The sequence below is a fragment of the Rhodamnia argentea genome, chromosome 2 (genome assembly GCF_020921035.1).
Source record: "Rhodamnia argentea isolate NSW1041297 chromosome 2, ASM2092103v1, whole genome shotgun sequence".
In the NCBI taxonomy this organism is placed as follows: domain Eukaryota; kingdom Viridiplantae; phylum Streptophyta; class Magnoliopsida; order Myrtales; family Myrtaceae; genus Rhodamnia; species Rhodamnia argentea.
Window position 1 is genome coordinate 26,939,014 of NC_063151.1, and position 17,063 is coordinate 26,956,076.

Below are 17,063 nucleotides of genomic sequence, written 5' to 3' on the forward strand. Positions count from 1 at the left end.
TCTAAACGATAAAATCAAAAGGAAAAATCTCATTGGTATAATTGCTCATCATCAGCTAGCTAGCCATTAAGCCAATTCTGACGCGATTGCACATTTACTATTGGGGCATCACATAACCATCGCCAGGGTAATAGACGTCCTTCCCCAACAAAAAATGAGTCAGCTAAGTAGAGAGCGACACACTGTCGGGTAGCATCGCCCAGCTGGTCGATTCCTGCCTAAGCACGTGAGAGAATAAGCTCTGCAACAAGGGATGGGAACTGGTAGAATTCGAGTGTGCACTGATGCAACAAGCCTTCTTCATTGCCGCACCCAATTGCGAGTGAACTGGTCCAAGCCATCTCCAACTGGCATCTGTTTCCTCACACAAGCGGCAAGTCACGCATCAAGCTCCACTCAGCAACCTGTGCTTCCTAAGTCAAGTTCGAAGGCCAATTCGGGCACTGATTAAATCCTCGAGGCCACTTGACATCAACCCAGCAGCTTGAAATCCCCATCTGACATACAAACACTTAGTATCAAAATTTCATCCTCAATACAAAAAATCTAGATCAATGTGATCTCAGTAGATATAGTCTAACCTTCCATGCTATAAACCCAATCACATGCACATATAGTGCCAGATCCAAACCCAACTTAACTCAGTTATCTCCAATGGTGCACTGAAGTAAGCTAAATCGCCAAATGCTCCAAATAGGTGATTTCATACGGCAGAGCTGCATAGGAGAGTTGTTGCTTAAACTCTCTGTACTTGTTGTACAATTCTCATTGTCCGGGCTGGCAATACCCATTTCTATGGAGTAAATATCATTGTCGTCGTCTGAAAAAGATTTCTTTCCCCAGTGAAACATTTATGGTTTAAGGTAGAAGCCTCCAGAGCAAGCATCTTCCCAGTGAACCTAGTTCTTTGGACCACCCCGACATCGGACTCTCTTATATGTTATTATCTGTTTTGAAGCATGATGAGGAGCAGCCCTTTCATAACTGGACCTCAATTCATATGCTTCCTGCTCTGCACTCTCCTCTGCTTCACGAAAGCCAGTTGGTGTGAAGGTGGAACTTTTCTCCACAATTTCAGTTCCGTCAGGGTGAGAATTTTTATCAACTTCAATCCTATGTTCTTCCCTAGGACAAGCAACAGTCTTTCTTGTTTCCAACTCTTTTATCTGGTGAATTGAAAGCACAGGAACGATAAGAACATGCACAAAGTCTTGCCCCAGACAATGAAGAATGCAACTTTGTACTTACCAACTCATGCATACAACTCCTACTCTGAGCATCCTATAAAAAAATTTAGGTTAGAATTATAAATTTTGCAAAAGAAGAAAATTATAATGAACTTCACTTGAGGTGAGCTTCACATACCCTTCTTTGGAGCTCATGTTTCAGGGCTGCAATCAATTTCAATAAGTACTTGTAAGCAGACTTGTGAGGTTCCTGTGTTATTGAAACATTTATTAAGACAAGCATGTCACAAAACCGAAGCAATTCTAGCAGACCCATCACCTGTGAGTTGGGAGATAAGGGCAATCCTTCAACGTCAGGAACTTCTGAAAGCTGAACACACCGTGGGTTACCTGCTTCATCTGCCAAAAGCACACTCCAAGAAGGGGGATTATGAATCCCCACTGCCCCAAAATCAACTTCAGAACTCGTCCCAGCCATATAATGAAAGTGATCCATTGCAATGGAATCACCCAAAGCGTCCAGACTCTAATATCAACAGAAAAAATGAGAATAAATTTTAGCGCAGCCAGTTAATCCAACTGCTAAGGGCATGTGAGATCACAAAACTAGGAAATTAGAGTATATATGGTAAATGACATAGCATGTGCCATTTAGACAAGGGCATTAGCATACAAGATAAGCTCATTATGTTCTTATTTGATGAATTCCTTGCACTAGACATTTATAAGAACTAGATATCAGAACTTTCCGTCTATAGAAGACAGCTGGCAACACCAAGAATCACTGCCATATCTTGAGTCAAATATTTGTTAAATGGAGATTTGCTTGTTTCCCCTAAGGGCTAAAAGAGCCACTAACTTACCATGGACGTCGAGACTTCTTCTTCACATAAATCCACCTCATCTTCATTTTTTCTGACAGCGTAATGACATGCCTGCACAATGGATTCCAACATATGGATTAGACACACCTACCCGATGAAAGACATAAGATATACCAAAGAGGTCATTGCCTTAGTGACATCTTCCTTTGAATTAAATCCGGGAGATAATGAAAGAAATCATGCTATTAGAGTAACAGGCTCATGGATAGCCTACCTCCAAAAGAGAAACAATATCCTCACATTTGCATAGCCAAAAAAAATAAATCCTCACATTCATAACTTTTCTTCTAACTATCCCAGAATGCGAAAATCTATATTTGATTCCTCTAAAGTAATATGCATAATTTCACAGGTTCAGAGAGTAGAATCAATACCTTTGGTCTGTCTACAGCTCTGAATGAGCAGAACACGGGGGTAAAATTGGGTGGCTTCAAGATAGCATATGCGCCTTCATTTTTTCCCATCTCTTCAGGAAACTGCAAGACACAAACAGCGGCGGAATCTAGCTTAGATATTCTAGGCTGACTGCTCATGCTAAACCCGTGTCAACTGAAAGACAACACATGAAAGATTCACTTTAATTAAAACAAGAGCGAACAAAATTTAAAAAATAAAATTGTGCAAATTCAAGAAAAACCAATGCCAATGGACGGATTGTTGCACCATTTCTTCAAAACAAAAACTGAAGCATAGGCGCCATTAATGTGATTATTAAGCTCCTCTAGCAACCAACATCCAGGGGGAAATAGAAGAAAATATCAAGTGGAAAAAAATACATGGAGGTGGTGTGGCCAGTGGAAGTGGAAGAGCATTTGCAGAAGACCGGCACAGACATTATGATATTAACTAACATGAACGTCTCTCATCAATAATTAAATATTCTCTCAACTAACTTGACTCTTCTGAATGGCGACTGAAAAATGGACAAAATACGGAAAGACACGAGAATTTTCGTAAATAATAACTACCTCAAATTTTTTTAATAAATGGTAAAGATGCACAGCAGATATCCATATTCAACTAACAAAATAGGAGCTGAGATTAGCTACGATACTGGGAAAATCAACAAAGATTAGAAAAAGGTTTCTGCCATTTCACATGCACCAACGTTCCTGTTTCCAATTATTCCCTAACGCCTTTTATAAATAAATAATAATAATAATAAATAAATAAATAAATAAATCAAATAGGACCTTGGAATTTATCTTATGAATTCAATGGCACTTGGTAGCATGAATAAACTCGTGCGGGGCATATGAAACTCAACTTCAAGACAGTTATTAAAAAGAAAGCACAATATCAAGGACATGGAAAGATCCAAATAAAGCCACAATTACATGTTATCAAAACATGTTACTGTTAGCGAACGGAAGTGAAAAGCGAGGAATAAAAAATGAGAACCTGTGTGTATTCTGGAGCACTGAACAGAGTAAACAGCTTCCCTGATACTCCACTGTGATCCTCACTGTAGCCTTTGGACAGTGCTTCTAAAACTTTTCGACAAGCCCTTTTTTCAGGCCCTTCGTGTGATCTAATAATGAACTGCAGCAAGATAGCCCTTAATAATCACTCAGCTCTTGTAATACACACACAAAGAGCAAAAGCCCAGGACTCAAACATGACCAAAATCATAATCGAATGTAGACCAAACTAAAATTCAGCGAGTCAAGTGCAAAAAGCCGGTTAACTTTCCAGTTTATATATTGAAGTCACAGTTCATTCCATTACTCTTAACCATCACTTCATGCTCATATTCAAAGGAAAACCATAGACCGAGTACGTAGGGTATTGAATTTGTCCAATGCCCATCACTTGTCGGCAAGAAAAAATGTACATATGCTAAGCCACACCGCTAAAAAGAGCTGCATAAATTACGTAACTTCAACTATTCACATTACCTTTAACTTAGACTGGCTCAGAAAAGTCTCTGTGCAATCTGGGCCCCACCAAAGACCTGCTTGGCGTACTCTTTTTTCCCTAAAACCTTCAACAGATGATGGGTCCGAGCAGAGCACGTCGTTCAAGATTAGCAAGTCACCGTGAATATGATCATCATCTAGAGTGTCGACAGTGTATCTATTAACTCTAGAAAGTTCATCCAAAGAACCAACCGTCATCATTCCTTTGATCGACTCGGAAGAAAGAACTCGTGTGCTTCGGAATAGCCCACCATGGGTAGTATATACACTATTGCTTATTATCGAGGCCAAGGGAAGGTTTTTGAAACATCCCAAAAACTTCTCATAGACATAGTCACCTTGATTTCCATATTTGGACAGCACCTCCTCCTTAAAGCCACAGGATGATGATAAAGACTTTGTTTCATGATTTCCACGGAGAAGATAGACTCTACTAGGCATTACTACCTACACACCAAGTATTAGATGTAAATAATGGCTCAGACATAGTCAACTAACAGAAAAAAGAACACGTATCTGTTCTAATACTAAATTTTACAGAGCGGAAGGGGGTTGGGGTTGGGGTGGGGGTGAGTGTGGCATAGTGACAAATAGGTATAGACAGAGGAAGAGGATTCCTAATGGGGAAGGACCCGGATCAGAAACCAAGGTATTGGAAGGTTTCGAAGCCTACATAATGCCAGTAAACATGTATATGAAGTCATAACACTCTGTCCAACACCACTCTTCATTCTTTCCAGATTGTATTTTATGGGGGCTACAGAGACAAAATTACTCCTTTTCCAGGGTATGCTCCTGTGGAAGTATCTACTCATTACTGACAAAGGAAAAGACGGCTTACCTTCCAGGCCAACAACACGAGAAGTACTTCCAAACCCCACGGCTCTTTACCGACGTAATTACCATTGAAAACAAAAAATTTATACTCTGAAGGCACACCGATATGGTCATACATGAGAGACAATAAGTCGTGGAACTGTCCCTCAATATCACCAATCACAATCACTCGTGAATCCTCTCCAGAGCAATTAATAATCACGCAATTGGGTTCTTGACTTAGAATGTTGTCCGCTGAATCGATCAATTTGTCGACCACACCGACAGGCATAACAAATTGTAAGTCGGAGGGGACACCTTCCCATGAAGATCTCTTTAGTGCTAACATCAAATCTTCAACCCAATCCATAGTTACTTCATCATTTTGAGGCCAAAATATTGAGGTATGAGACATTGACCCTGATAGAACCTCCACACTGTCATTTTGTTCTACCAATTCTCCACCTATAAAATACTCATCATTCTTCACTGCAACCCCTGTTAGTTCATCCACGAACACCTGTCCTTCCATATTCAGAATGTGAACACCCTCACGGTTTGTTTGCATTGCACCGTCCATGACGCTCTCTCCGATCCCCGCATCATCATTCTCGCTAATCTGTTAACTATGCCTGTTAGAAAATAATCTGAACTTAAAAATTACTATGCATGAAAGTAGGCTAATCTATATTTTCGCCTTACTCTTTCAGCAAATTCATAATGCCAAACGCTACCAGCGTCCGCTTTTCTATCAGCAATGGCACCAGCAATTTCCTTAATCCTCGACATCAACTGAACTCTATGATCATCTAAGCCATCATGCGACATCCTACTTATGATATCTAGAGTTTCCTTGCATGTGACCACCTGCACCACATAGTTCCACGAGTCAGCTGCATTAACACAGAAACCTTAGGAGTTCGCTAGCATACTGCAATTTGGACCTACAATATCGTCAATAGTAGAGCGCAATGCCCTAGCCACGTCAATCTTCGCGACCTGCCAGGCCAAAATAGTATAAGTCAATGAAATACGAAGCAATGGGAAAGAGACCGTTCCATAAGCCAGCAAAATTCCGTTTTCCACCCACCCCTTGGAACTGACCGCCCACGACCTGGCGCGCTATTTCTCTCATCGTCACCAGCTTGTGCACTTGTTCCTCGCTCAAATTCGCAAAAGACATCAAACTTATAATCTCCAAAATCTCCTGGCATCCCCTAACTTGCTCATCCCAAGATTCCATATCCCCCCCAGCCCAACCTACAATCCCCATAGAACTTCAACTACCGACCGAGATAAGCACAAACATCCAGCAACAAAAATCGAGAACTCTCTCAGCCGTTCGATCACAAACTAGATTGGCATGCGGCCTCTGAACGAAACTGATCGTCGCGGCCGCCCGAAAACATACTGCTCGCCGATAAATTCCAGAAATCACAGAACGACGGCGTGATCAGCGACACATGCATCCAACGTTTCCCAAGCGATCGAGAGGAGGCATCATCGAGTTCGTTTCGTTCCCGTGTGCATGTGTGCGTGAGCAAGTGGAAGGTGTACCTGGATACTGGAGGCCCGCCTGAAGAACGTAGAGGGAAAGCGAGGGGAGTTTCAAAAACTGGGAAACGGGGTGTGCGACCCCTGAAAGCGAGGTGTCGTTTGATGGAGAGAGAGAGAGAGAGAGGCAAACGACTCGCCGACGCCGCGGACGGGGTTGAGTTTTAGTTAGGGCAAACCACGAAACGACATCCTCGTTTTATCTCTCGGCAGCGATGATCCTTTTTTCCTTTTATCTTTTTATTTTTTTTCAATAGGAAATTCCACAGATAACGACAAACTTTTTCTCTGATCCTGACAATGTTTTGCGTCTTTTGCTTTTGTAGAGCCACTGATGGTGTGCATACATTTTTTGGAAAATTTCAATTAATAGCCCAAATATTCTCATTTTCTCAAATAAGATCATAAAGTGATCTTTGTTTCAAATAAGAGCATGAAATAATCTCCTTATTTCAAATAAGGGCCTGAAGTGATTACATGTGTTTTAAAGAAGGGCCTCTCCTCTCCGGTAAACCGGCTAGCTAAATATTTCGATCGATCGGGAGCATATTGATCAAAATATAATTTTAATTCAATTTTTTAGCTAAAATAAATTAAAAGTAAAAACTAAAAATTAAAATATAAAAAAAAACTAAAAAGGAAAAAAGAAAACACGGGCGAGAGGGACCCCCCGCCTGTGGTTGTCGCCCCACCGCCGAGGTGCTACCGACCATGACGACAACTGCCGCCGCTAGGTGTGTCAATGGGCCGGGTCGGGTCGGGTCTTGACCCGGCCCGGGTTGACCCAAAATTAACAGAGCCGGCCCTGGCCCGACCCGACCCGGCCCGATACCCGAGTTACATGCTTCCCGGATCTTCGGGTCGGGTCGGGTCGGGTCGGTTCCTTTTTTTTTTTTTTTCACGGTTTGAAAAAGAATTAAAAATCAAACTCTATAATTAAAACATCAAACCATACTCATAATGAACACGACCCAGTTTTACTCATTACCCTACAACTCTATTTATTGAAGCAACATTTCCAGTTCTTTAAGATTTGGATGAAATCTTTAAGAAAGAGACGGCACTTCATAGGTATCTTAGGATTGGAATATACCCAAGAGTTCACTAACAAGAAGAAGAAGAAAGAAATGATTGCAAAACTACGTGGTCCAGAAAAGCTAATAAACCAACATTTCTTGCACAAGCTTGAAGGGCGGCCGGTGAAATCGGCTCCGTCACAAGATGGTCGAATCGGTTGCAGCAAATTATAGCATATCACTTCTCTTCTAGCATCTCCCACAAACACAGGCATGCATTCGAAAGGTTAAATGAAGTCCCACTTTAGGAAGCTTTCCGTTGAGAAGCTTGAGAACCTCGACACCTCAACCGTGTTCTTCGACTCCATGCAGACTCACGGATTCAATCTTCAAGAGACAAATCACAAAACAGGATGTGCTTAGAGTTGCCGGCCGGTACTATAGTCCGAAAGCTCCAAGGAATCCAGCGACTTGGCGGATTGCTTAGATGCCATCTACAATGCGTGATCCTGCGGTCTTGAAGTTGACACGGTTGGACACGAACAATACCGATTCAGGAGACAACCTACATGAACTCACAAAATAAGAGACGTGAAAGAGGGTCGATTCAAGGTGGCGGCGCTGGAGATTACATGAAAACAACTCTAAATTTGAGGGTCGGGTCGGGCCGGGCCGGGCCGGGCCGGGTCCGCCCGGGCCTTTTTGACACCCCTAGCCGCCGCCTCACCAGCGGTGGGGTGGCAACCACAGGTGGGAGGGAACCCTTCCCGCCTTTGTTTTCTTTTCTTTTTTTTTGCTTTTTTTTTTTTTAATTTTTAGCAAAAGATAAAAGGAATAAAGAAAGAAAAAAATTAAAAAAAAAAGAAGAAGTAAATGACGAAAATACCCCTAGTTAATTGATGAGAGGCCATTTTTTTAAATTGATATGGCCACTTCGGGCCCTTATCTGAAATAATATCTACTTCGTGTCCTTATTTGAAATAATGAGGGCATTTCGAGTCTTTACTTGAAACAATATCCACTTCGGACCTTTATTTGAGAAAATAAGAGCATTTTGGGTTCTTAATTGAAATTTTTCCTACACTTTTTACACTTGGTGCTTCATAAAGCAATGAAGGATTTATATTCATTTTTATAAAAAAAATTATAAAATGATGATTTTTTAGAATTTTTTTTTAAAAAGCTTATTTTGCACGAAATAAGCCGAGCCTAAAAATATGAAGGCATTTTTAGACCTCAACATGTAAAAGTACGTGATTTCGACATCAGTGCAGAGTAAACAGTAGAGAACGTAATAGTTGATTAAGGAAAAAGTTAATGATAGTATTTGTAATTTCTTTCCTTGGAAACAAAAAGAAAATCGAGGTCGATTTATCAAGTTAAAGCTTTAGCTATGGGTTTTATGACGCATGATGTTTCCGAGCTTGACTGTGAAATTAAAGTATCCATATATCTAGTTTTATTATTATAGATGTTTCTGAATTTTGGGAGGTGCTTTTCAACGATATCCCATTATCGACGATAAAAAATGGCACTGTGAACCGGGCATGACTTCGTTTTTAATTAATTTCTCTTTGCACCTACTGCACACCCTGTAACTACTTCGATTTATTGTTGATAATAATAATAAAAATCTATTGACTCGTTATTTCAAGCGATATAAATAAAACCTTTCAAAAAAAAATTCAATTTATTGATTTTTTGCGAACAAACGGAAGCTGAAATTCAGTTCATGATAAATGAAAATATTTTTCATATAAATTATTTTCAAAGAAAATGGCTTGATAGGAAAAGTGATTTCTTTCTTATCAGTAGTGAATATCGTTTTTTTCCCGATCTAAAATTGTTATTTTTAGTTGGGAAAATGCCAAAAAAGAGCCCCAAGTGTACTTGTTTTCTCAATTAAGGGTCTGAAATGCAACTTGTGTCAAAGAAGGGCCTCAATGCCTTTTTTTTATTCAAACGAGGGCTTGAACAGGGACATTTTTGTCTTTTTACATTTTGTGAGTGTTTTCCTTTTTTTTCTTCTGTTTTTTTCCTTTTCTTCTTTCTTCTTCCCCTTGCACTAGCCGGCCATGAGCCGCGTGGCCTTGCCGGCCACCCGCGAGGGTCTACCTTGCGACTCACGGCGAGGGGAGCCCTCGCCCGATCGGGCGAGGTTGGCCCTCGTTCTGCCTAGGCGAGGGCCCGCCTCGCGACCGCCGACGAGGGGAGCCCTCGCCGGATCGCTTGAAGCAAGCCCTCGCTCCGCCTGGGCGCGGGCTTGCCCTGCGGCGAGGAGAGATTTTGCAAAAACTTGGAGAGAGAAAGTGGGCCATGGGCTGCAAACGGGCGCAAGGACCCCCGCCTCGGCCTCTCCGCCCCACGTCCTTGCCACCCGTGATCTCGTTTGCTCGGCCCGCGGCTCTCTCATCGCCGACCACGGACGGGTGCAAGGTCGCTTCAGCCGCGATGAGCGATGATCTTGAACGCGAAGCTCACCCTCAACCAGATCTTGACCCCCGCCGTTGCCTCCACCTCGGCCTCGCCGTCGCCGTCACCGCGTCCTCTCCGTCCACCATTTCGGCGACTCGGCCGGCCCTCGCCCGAGTGAGGCAAGCCCTTGCGGCCGCTCAACCCACGACCACCGGTGATGAGGAGGAGAACAAAAGGAAACAAGAAAGAAGAAAAGGAAAAAAGCAGAAGAAAAAAAAGGAAAACAATCACAAAATGTAAAAAGACAAAAATGTCCCCGTTTAGGCCCTCATTTAAATAAAAAAAGGCACTTGAGGCCCTTCTTTGACACAAGTTGCACTTCAGGCCCTTAATTGAGAAAACAAGTACACTTGGGGTCCTTTTTTGGCATTTTCCCTTTTTAGTTTGACAAAAAAAATTAATACTTTTAATCTATGAAAATATTTTTTCATAAATTAATTAGTTTTTTCGTCGTCCCAAAATCGAAAATTTGGAAAACAATAACAAAGGAACCCGGGAGTAGACGTGGCCGGGTTCCTAAAAAGGTGGAACTGCCGGATCCTAGACCCAACAGCTCTTTTTTCCCGGACCTCCTCCCTTTTTTTTTTGGTTTTTTAAATCGGGTCGGAACCGGCCCGGAACAGTGGGCCCGGTCAATGGGCCAGTTTAGAGCCGGTCAACGGGCCGGTTCCGGGCCCCTTCATTTTGGCCATGTCTACCTGGGACAATCCCATTTCCCTCCAAGTGTTTGAGATCGTCATGTGATTGAACATTGTAATTTAACTAGCCTATTGAAGAAATTGGTGCCCTAGACGCTCACAGTTCGAACTCGGGTCGGGTTCCGGGTCCGAATCACACACCTTCACCTTCTTCATCGGCTGGACCCTTTCTCGGTCAATAGAATCTCCAGGGTTTTAGCAGAATCTCTGCAACTCCAATCGGAGCCAAGAAAATAATGGCGGCCAAATCACTGATCCGAAACGGAGCTTCGCTGGCGAACCGGCTTCTGATGAACCCTCTCCTTCGTCGGAACCCTAGTCCGGCTCAACGCGCTGTTTCTCCGAGCCTCGAGATCGCGCCGAAGCTGTTCCCTTCCGTCTCCAAATTCGATGCCTCTCTCCATTTGTACCGGAGCGACGCCGATTTCCTTGATCGAGCCTCTTCTCACCGTTTCCTTAATCCTTTCGGCATGCCGTCTCTTAGCTTCTTCTTACCTGACAGTACTTACTCTGTCTCTGTCTCTCTGTCTCTATCTCTCTCGGTGATTGGTGTTCAATTTTTGGTTGCTTGTTGATAGCTACTGCGTTGTTGCCTTGTCGATAGATATTTCGTTTCCATGTGTAGTAGGACCCTGGAATTTGCATCGCAGGTGTTTATGTCGAGTTACTGGGATTACCAAAAATTTGGTCTCTTTAACAGTATGGTCTCCGGTGAAGTTGACAGTTTTAAATTTGATGAAATGAACTGTTATTGACCATCTTAAACACTCTAATTCATCGTACTCCCTGTCAATTTAGCGTGGTTGGCATGATAGTTCATTTTAAGCTTAATATTTGACCTGCAAGCTTTCCGAGATTCAGAGTACTCCCTGCTTCTTCTTCAAGGTTGGTGGAAGTAGCTTTGTTCTCTTTTCAACATGACAGTGCTTCTTCTATTTGTAATGGTATAAATTGTCCTGATTTCGCTGTCGCTTTTGCTGTATTTAGATGTAAAGGGTGACTGAATAATGAATAATCTGCGGACAACTGTTGGATTTGGTTGACAACCCACATCTCCTCTCTCTCTCCCCCTCTCTCTCACGTGCTTGCTTGTCCGATGCCTTTCTACATTCTCTTACTGTTTGCAAGGTTCCTTTTCGCGCGCAGGTGATGGGAACTCATCGAGTGATCCGATGCTCTTATCCACAAAGCGGACGTACCAGCCCAGTACCATTAGGCGTAAGAGGACACATGGATTCTTTGCTCGGTATGGCTTGCTATCCTTCTTCTTCTCTCCCAGTATGCGGGGTTGTATGCGAGCTTGCCATCAATGCGAGTTGTTTGAATCTCGTGACTGTGCCTGAGGAAAGAAAAACAATGGACTAAGAGAAGACTGTTAGTTTGGAACTAGATGGAGAAATCATTCTTAACAGTGAATGACTCAACTACTGTCTTAAGGAGGGTTATAAACTGATCGTGCTGTGGTTGCTATAGCAAATTGATGGGAAGGCTATTGTGTAGCTCTCCACCTGTTGCTGTTTCTCTCACTTTCGTAGTATTGTCTGTCCTGCTTTTTGACAATATATTTTCAATATGGACGAGCTAATTGCTGGTTTGGAATTTACATCATTCGAAAATTTATCTTTTGACTTGTAACACTTTGCTACATAAACAGGAAGTCAACCAAGGGTGGTCGGAGAGTCATTGCTCGAAGAATAGCAAAGGGCAGGTCAAGAATTACAGCTTAGTGTCTCCAATGTGGCCTGGTTGTAATCAATATGATCAGACACATGTACCTTTCATGACAATGAGCCAATTTTTAGTTAGAAGAGTCTGCTCAAGGTTAGCTAGATCAGCCTGCTACTAAGGTCCTATGTGGAATGTGAACTCATTTCTTACATGACAGCAACTTTTTGTGTTTTATGTCTTCTTTCTTGTCTGTCATGCTTAGAATAATCCTTTAAGAATTTCTCGTTGTTTCTACCATTTCTGTGTCATCACAGCCTGCATCCTATTTTGGCTCTACTGGAAATTATGGAGCAATGACTTAATGTATCGAGAAATTTGAAATGCCTGGGATGTCTAATCTTCCGGTTGAGCTTTCTAGGGGAGCTCTGAATAAGGTTTGGCTCTATGTCAGCATTACTCAATTCCTATCGAGTAAATCCATCATGTAAATCATGGTATTACTGATGCTTTGGAGGGGACTTCTAACAGGAGTGGATCTGGTGATTATTTTGTCTGATAATACATAGCTTGAGAAATTGAATTTTGGAGGTTGACTTGGACTTGTTAATACTAGTTTTGTTTTCCGTGTAGCACTGTTATGATATTATAAAGCATTTGTGTGCAGGCATGATCTAGACAGCATCATTTTCTTCCACAAAATCTCACAATGTTATTATGGCGGATGCCCTTCACACGTCGAGGACATTTATAAAAGAGAACAAGAAGTATAATGCATGATCCCCTAGTCGGCCCGGAGAGTCGGTCTCTGAGTTCCAACTTCTGTTATCAAAGAAAATATCATTTAAATTGATTTTATTATATCAAGCAAACCAGTTTTTCAAGAAAAAAGCCGCATTAAGATGGTCTCATAAATAGCACCGCGGTATGGCTAGCATTCTGTGCTATGAGAAATCAACTGATATGGTGGTTTCACAGCTCACCCTTTGCAGATGGCATAGAAATGCGGAAAGATTTCAATGCTGGGCTATATTTGCTCAAAAACCCGATCGATGGCAAGTGTCGGCAAGCCCCGATATCAAGAAAAGATAAGCAGGCGCCGGGGCTTGCGCAGGTGAAGTCTGGTTTTGTGCCTCAGAAATATCATTGTCGAGCCCCGTCAGGCCATTGCGCGAAGTGTTAATCATCGCTGTCCATCTTCGTCTCTTTTCTGTTGGAAATCTCAGTTGTAACAACGAGAGGCAATTATTCATCCTTGTCATTTGTCAATTGACTATGAAAGCTAGGTAATATTGCTGCAAACGCTTGTGGCCCGAACCGTCCATCAGTTCATGTGCTCTTGGTCGACATGCTAGCCTTCCTTTCCTTTCCTTCTCCTCCGAATGTACACATCATTCCTCACTGTCACCTATGCCTTAGATCTTAGCATACTCTCTTGTTTTTCAGTGGACACCTTGTCTGAAGAACAATAGGTGCATCGCGTACCAATCACGCCACACGACAGGGAAAAAATCCAATTAAAACCGATGGGTAGATGCCAAATGGGACGAGAACAAATATCATATCACTCGGGTAACATAATAAGTCGGGCACAGCGGACGCGACGTTCAGATTCCCTCTCCATCAGTCATCTATTGTCGACTTTGGCAATGTTTGGTGATCACACTGATCAGTACGTTCAGGACCTAGGGTTCCTTTCTCCCTTCACCATCACATCTAGGTCAACCACCTTGAACTCCTGAGTTCCATTATTAGGCAGTTCCTTCTGTCCCCGAGCATCCTCGATTGTCCAGTTCACTTGGTTAAATTTGCCCACAATTCGATTCCATCACCTCTTTTTATGTTTTTGCCCTTCCAAAGTCCCCGCTGGGATTAGGGACTACAGAGCACAACTACTTCTTTCCTTTCTAACATCCTCTTATAGAAGGGAATGAAGTGCGCAGTCCCACGGGTTCATGGGTCGGTAAGGCCTTCGCGACACGCGACAACCGGTTCTACCCCCCAAACAATGCGAGGCGTGAATGGAGGGAAGCGGGTACGAGAAGCCGAACTGCCTGCCTCCTTGGTTGTCAAAAACCATAGCACGACTCGAGAGGAAACACACGTACCACCATGAATTTTTTCGCAACTTTTCATCACAGAAAGGAGAGAGGACTCAGCATCTGATAATTAATCACACTTTGATTTACGGTCCTCAGTCCTAAGTGTATCCAGATAGAAAATCATGAGGATTCGCGGGAATTACCTCATGCGATGACGCCACTCGCTCAAGATTCACTAAAAGCCATTGCTTTGCCCAAAAGTCAACTCTCTGCACAAAGTGAATGCTTCCCCTTCAGACATGTAATCGTACTCCTCTCCTCTCTTTCAGAGTCTCCTTCCCCACGTCTACGTGCTACGACGTACGGTCTCATCTACCCTTAATTTGAAGGTAAGTGAGAATGCGGATCATCAAAATCCTTAGATCAGTTGTTAATAACATCGATCGCGCCATTGTATGCTAGAATTACCCTTCAAGAATCCACCGGACTAAGTTTACCGGCTGTTGGATGAGCCGGTCTCACCAGGAAATCTTCTTTTTTTTTTTTCTTTTTAAGTCTTGAAATATTCCATAACAAATCAGTTCTAGGAAATAATGCCTAGCACTAGAATCACTCATGGCAGAAAAAATTTGTCCAACACAGAGAGAGAGAGTAAATGGTGTACATCAAAGTGGGAAAACACTCGACAGGGGTTCACAGGTTTGTGATGTACAGAAATGTAGTTGAGCTTATAATAAGGCGGGCAAGCATGTGCAAGAACTTACAGCTCGTCTTTATGAATCTTCAGTGACCATTTCTCTCTCTCTCCTCGAAAGCATGCATCGACATGGATGCCAAATCATAGGTTGTCTCAGATCCAGTATTTATCATTCTCTTTACCTTATTCGGAATATGTCTTTGAGAAGAAGTAAATGCATTATTCTGCATTTAATGAATATTGTCCATGAACATCACCCGCCCCACATGATCTGTTCCTTCTTGGAGTCCAAGGTTGTCTGCTGATCCCAGGTGGATGTCAGGCTAGGGTTCATACCAAATGGGCCACTTGATGATAAATCTGCTACTAGAGAAGATGAAGAGGACGGCGACATCACCGATGCATCGACGGCATAGTTGCACCCTGTTTGATTGATGGCAGTAGAAATGTACGGGGGATAAATGTCTTGACATGACGCTGAAGATGCCGTCGGAAGAAGAAGGCATGATGATGCTGAGAGTTTGGCACCTAGTGGGTCTAATAACATTTCTTGCGAAGAAGAGGAAGAGGAAGTTGTGACCGGTATGTTGCAGAAACCGCTGTCGATGATGTCGCAGAGCTTCGGCATCGCCAGTAACATGGGTGAGTATTCGCCACAGGGTTGAAGAATCTCACTGGGATCAACAATCTTATTATCTCCATTGTCAGCGTAGTGTTCGGCCCCTTCGCTTCTGAAAGGTCGATCTTCTTGGTTTGGACCAATGACTTGGTGAAGCGGGTGTCCGAAAGACAAACCTTGATCATACAAAGAAGCTAAGTTGCTGCCTGACAAATGGGAGATCTGATGTGGGTAATGGACCAAATGATCAAAACCGAAATTGGGCATTTCTTGTTGTTGTGATGGATCGAATTCAAAGTTGCCTTGACAAAGATTTTGCATCACATGAGGTATTGTTGAAGCAGTATTGCTATTAGGTGTAGGGAAATAAACCTGATCCTGTACCGGAGATGCTAAGATCAGGCTAGGGTTTGAAAGGAGAGAGAAAAACCCTTCTTGATCAGCAGCATAAGGATTGTGGATCACATGATGATGGTGGTGATGGTGATGATCATGAGACATGAGCTTCTTCTTGATGCTTGAATTCCAAAAGTTCTTCACTTCATTATCTGTTCTTCCGGGGAGGTGCTTGGCTATTTGAGCCCATCTGTGTAAACACAAAGTTTATTGAACACGAAGAACAATGGCAGGGAAAAAAAAAACATAGTGCACATTCATATGAATGAACCTGTTGCCCAAAATGCTATGGAGTTCAATGATGAGAGCTGCTTCCTGCTGAGAGAAGCTGCCACGTTTCAAGTCAGGCCTGAGATAGTTTATCCATCTCAGTCTACAGCTCTTTCCACATCTCTGAAGGCCTATAATTCCAGAGCAAGAGAAACATTACATAGCCAGAGAAAAGATGAGTTTACGGTAATTAAAGACCATTGGACCAAAAAAGGGCAAGAAAAGGAACACCAATCATGGTGAGTTCAAAGAATGTACGTGTATGAACTGGTTCAAAAACTTCATGAAGATCTAGAGTTAGCAACATATTTTTCAAGAAGTAATGCTGATCCATGCACGAGAATGTGAAGAACAATCTGAAGGTACAGAAGATTATTATGGTGTAAGGTATGTATACTATCATAACCTGCATGCTTGGGGACAGAGCTCCAGCAACCATGGCCATAAGTGGAGATGTAGTTTATGAGCTTCTCGTCTTCTTCAGGTGACCACAAACCCCTCTTAACCTTCTGCTTGTTGCAGCATGAATGGTGTCCCATCTCTCTCTCTCTCTCTCTCTTCTGCCAGAACAAGAAGCCACTGGCCACAAGAGAGGAAAAAAATGGGGTACTTGGTATTTAAGAAAAGGTGAAGAGGAAGAGAGATGACTTTATCAGCTGGTTCTCTCTAGCCCTAGAACCAACAGGTTGAAGGTCATGATGCTTCAAGAAAGCAACCAGACAAAAAGGCGAAAAAAAAAAAAAAAGGAGCGAGACAAACTATTTAATGAATAGACCATATCATCTGTAATATGTATCATACGTGAGTCTGAGATACTCGAGAGAG

General features: G+C 42.5%; 3 protein-coding genes across 11 annotated transcripts; 1 reads left to right on the forward strand and 2 right to left on the reverse strand.

The window, feature by feature from the left end:
• Positions 1-9: 9 nt before the first annotated feature.
• LOC115737489 (serine/threonine-protein phosphatase 7-like) lies at positions 10-6,534 on the reverse strand. 9 transcript variants are annotated; one of them, XR_007197381.1, is made up of 14 exons: positions 6,364-6,529; positions 5,897-6,066; positions 5,755-5,805; positions 5,509-5,673; positions 4,832-5,425; positions 3,970-4,437; positions 3,473-3,613; positions 2,446-2,547; positions 2,051-2,122; positions 1,507-1,713; positions 1,366-1,437; positions 1,249-1,281; positions 582-1,166; positions 10-497 (listed from the first exon to the last, which is right to left on the reverse strand). XR_007197381.1 is itself a non-coding variant. In XM_030669627.2 (12 exons), the coding sequence occupies exons 1-12, from the start codon at positions 6,077-6,079 to the stop codon at positions 900-902; spliced, it is 2,355 nt and encodes a 784-aa protein (XP_030525487.2). In that variant the 5' UTR covers positions 6,080-6,534; the 3' UTR covers positions 10-899. The 9 variants fall into 9 exon arrangements, 4 of the variants coding, with proteins under 4 accessions (XP_030525487.2, XP_048129967.1, XP_030525490.2 ...); XR_007197380.1 differs by having other exon boundaries at positions 1,249-1,272; positions 5,897-6,534; XR_004015029.2 differs by having other exon boundaries at positions 5,897-6,534.
• Positions 6,535-10,586: 4,052 nt separating this feature from the next.
• On the forward strand, positions 10,587-12,509 carry LOC115737467 (54S ribosomal protein L34, mitochondrial). The gene is made up of 4 exons (XM_048274058.1): positions 10,587-10,715; positions 10,755-11,050; positions 11,696-11,795; positions 12,204-12,509. Exons 2-4 carry the CDS (start codon positions 10,786-10,788, stop codon positions 12,274-12,276), a joined length of 438 nt encoding a protein of 145 aa, XP_048130015.1. The 5' UTR covers positions 10,587-10,715; positions 10,755-10,785; the 3' UTR covers positions 12,277-12,509.
• Positions 12,510-14,837: 2,328 nt separating this feature from the next.
• On the reverse strand, positions 14,838-16,854 carry LOC115737466 (transcription factor MYB72). The gene is made up of 3 exons (XM_030669583.2): positions 16,645-16,854; positions 16,240-16,369; positions 14,838-16,158 (listed from the first exon to the last, which is right to left on the reverse strand). Exons 1-3 carry the CDS (start codon positions 16,775-16,777, stop codon positions 15,207-15,209), a joined length of 1,215 nt encoding a protein of 404 aa, XP_030525443.1. The 5' UTR covers positions 16,778-16,854; the 3' UTR covers positions 14,838-15,206.
• Positions 16,855-17,063: the final 209 nt, after the last annotated feature.

Coding starts and splice junctions, on each gene's coding strand:
- LOC115737489 (XM_030669627.2), bottom strand. CDS start 6,079: ATGGGGATTGTAGGTTGGGCTGGGGGGGATATGGAATCTTGGGATGAG. Junction 2,123..2,445: donor GAGCTGTAGACAGACCAAAG/GTATTGATTCTA, acceptor TCCATTGTGCAG/GCATGTCATTACGCTGTCAG. Junction 1,714..2,050: donor AAGAAGTCTCGACGTCCATG/GTAAGTTAGTGG, acceptor TGTTGATATTAG/AGTCTGGACGCTTTGGGTGA.
- LOC115737467 (XM_048274058.1), top strand. CDS start 10,786: ATGGCGGCCAAATCACTGATCCGAAACGGAGCTTCGCTGGCGAACCGG. Junction 11,051..11,695: donor TAGCTTCTTCTTACCTGACA/GTACTTACTCTG, acceptor TTTCGCGCGCAG/GTGATGGGAACTCATCGAGT. Junction 11,796..12,203: donor ACACATGGATTCTTTGCTCG/GTATGGCTTGCT, acceptor CTACATAAACAG/GAAGTCAACCAAGGGTGGTC.
- LOC115737466 (XM_030669583.2), bottom strand. CDS start 16,777: ATGGGACACCATTCATGCTGCAACAAGCAGAAGGTTAAGAGGGGTTTG. Junction 16,370..16,644: donor CTCTGTCCCCAAGCATGCAG/GTTATGATAGTA, acceptor CTGGAATTATAG/GCCTTCAGAGATGTGGAAAG. Junction 16,159..16,239: donor CATAGCATTTTGGGCAACAG/GTTCATTCATAT, acceptor GTGTTTACACAG/ATGGGCTCAAATAGCCAAGC.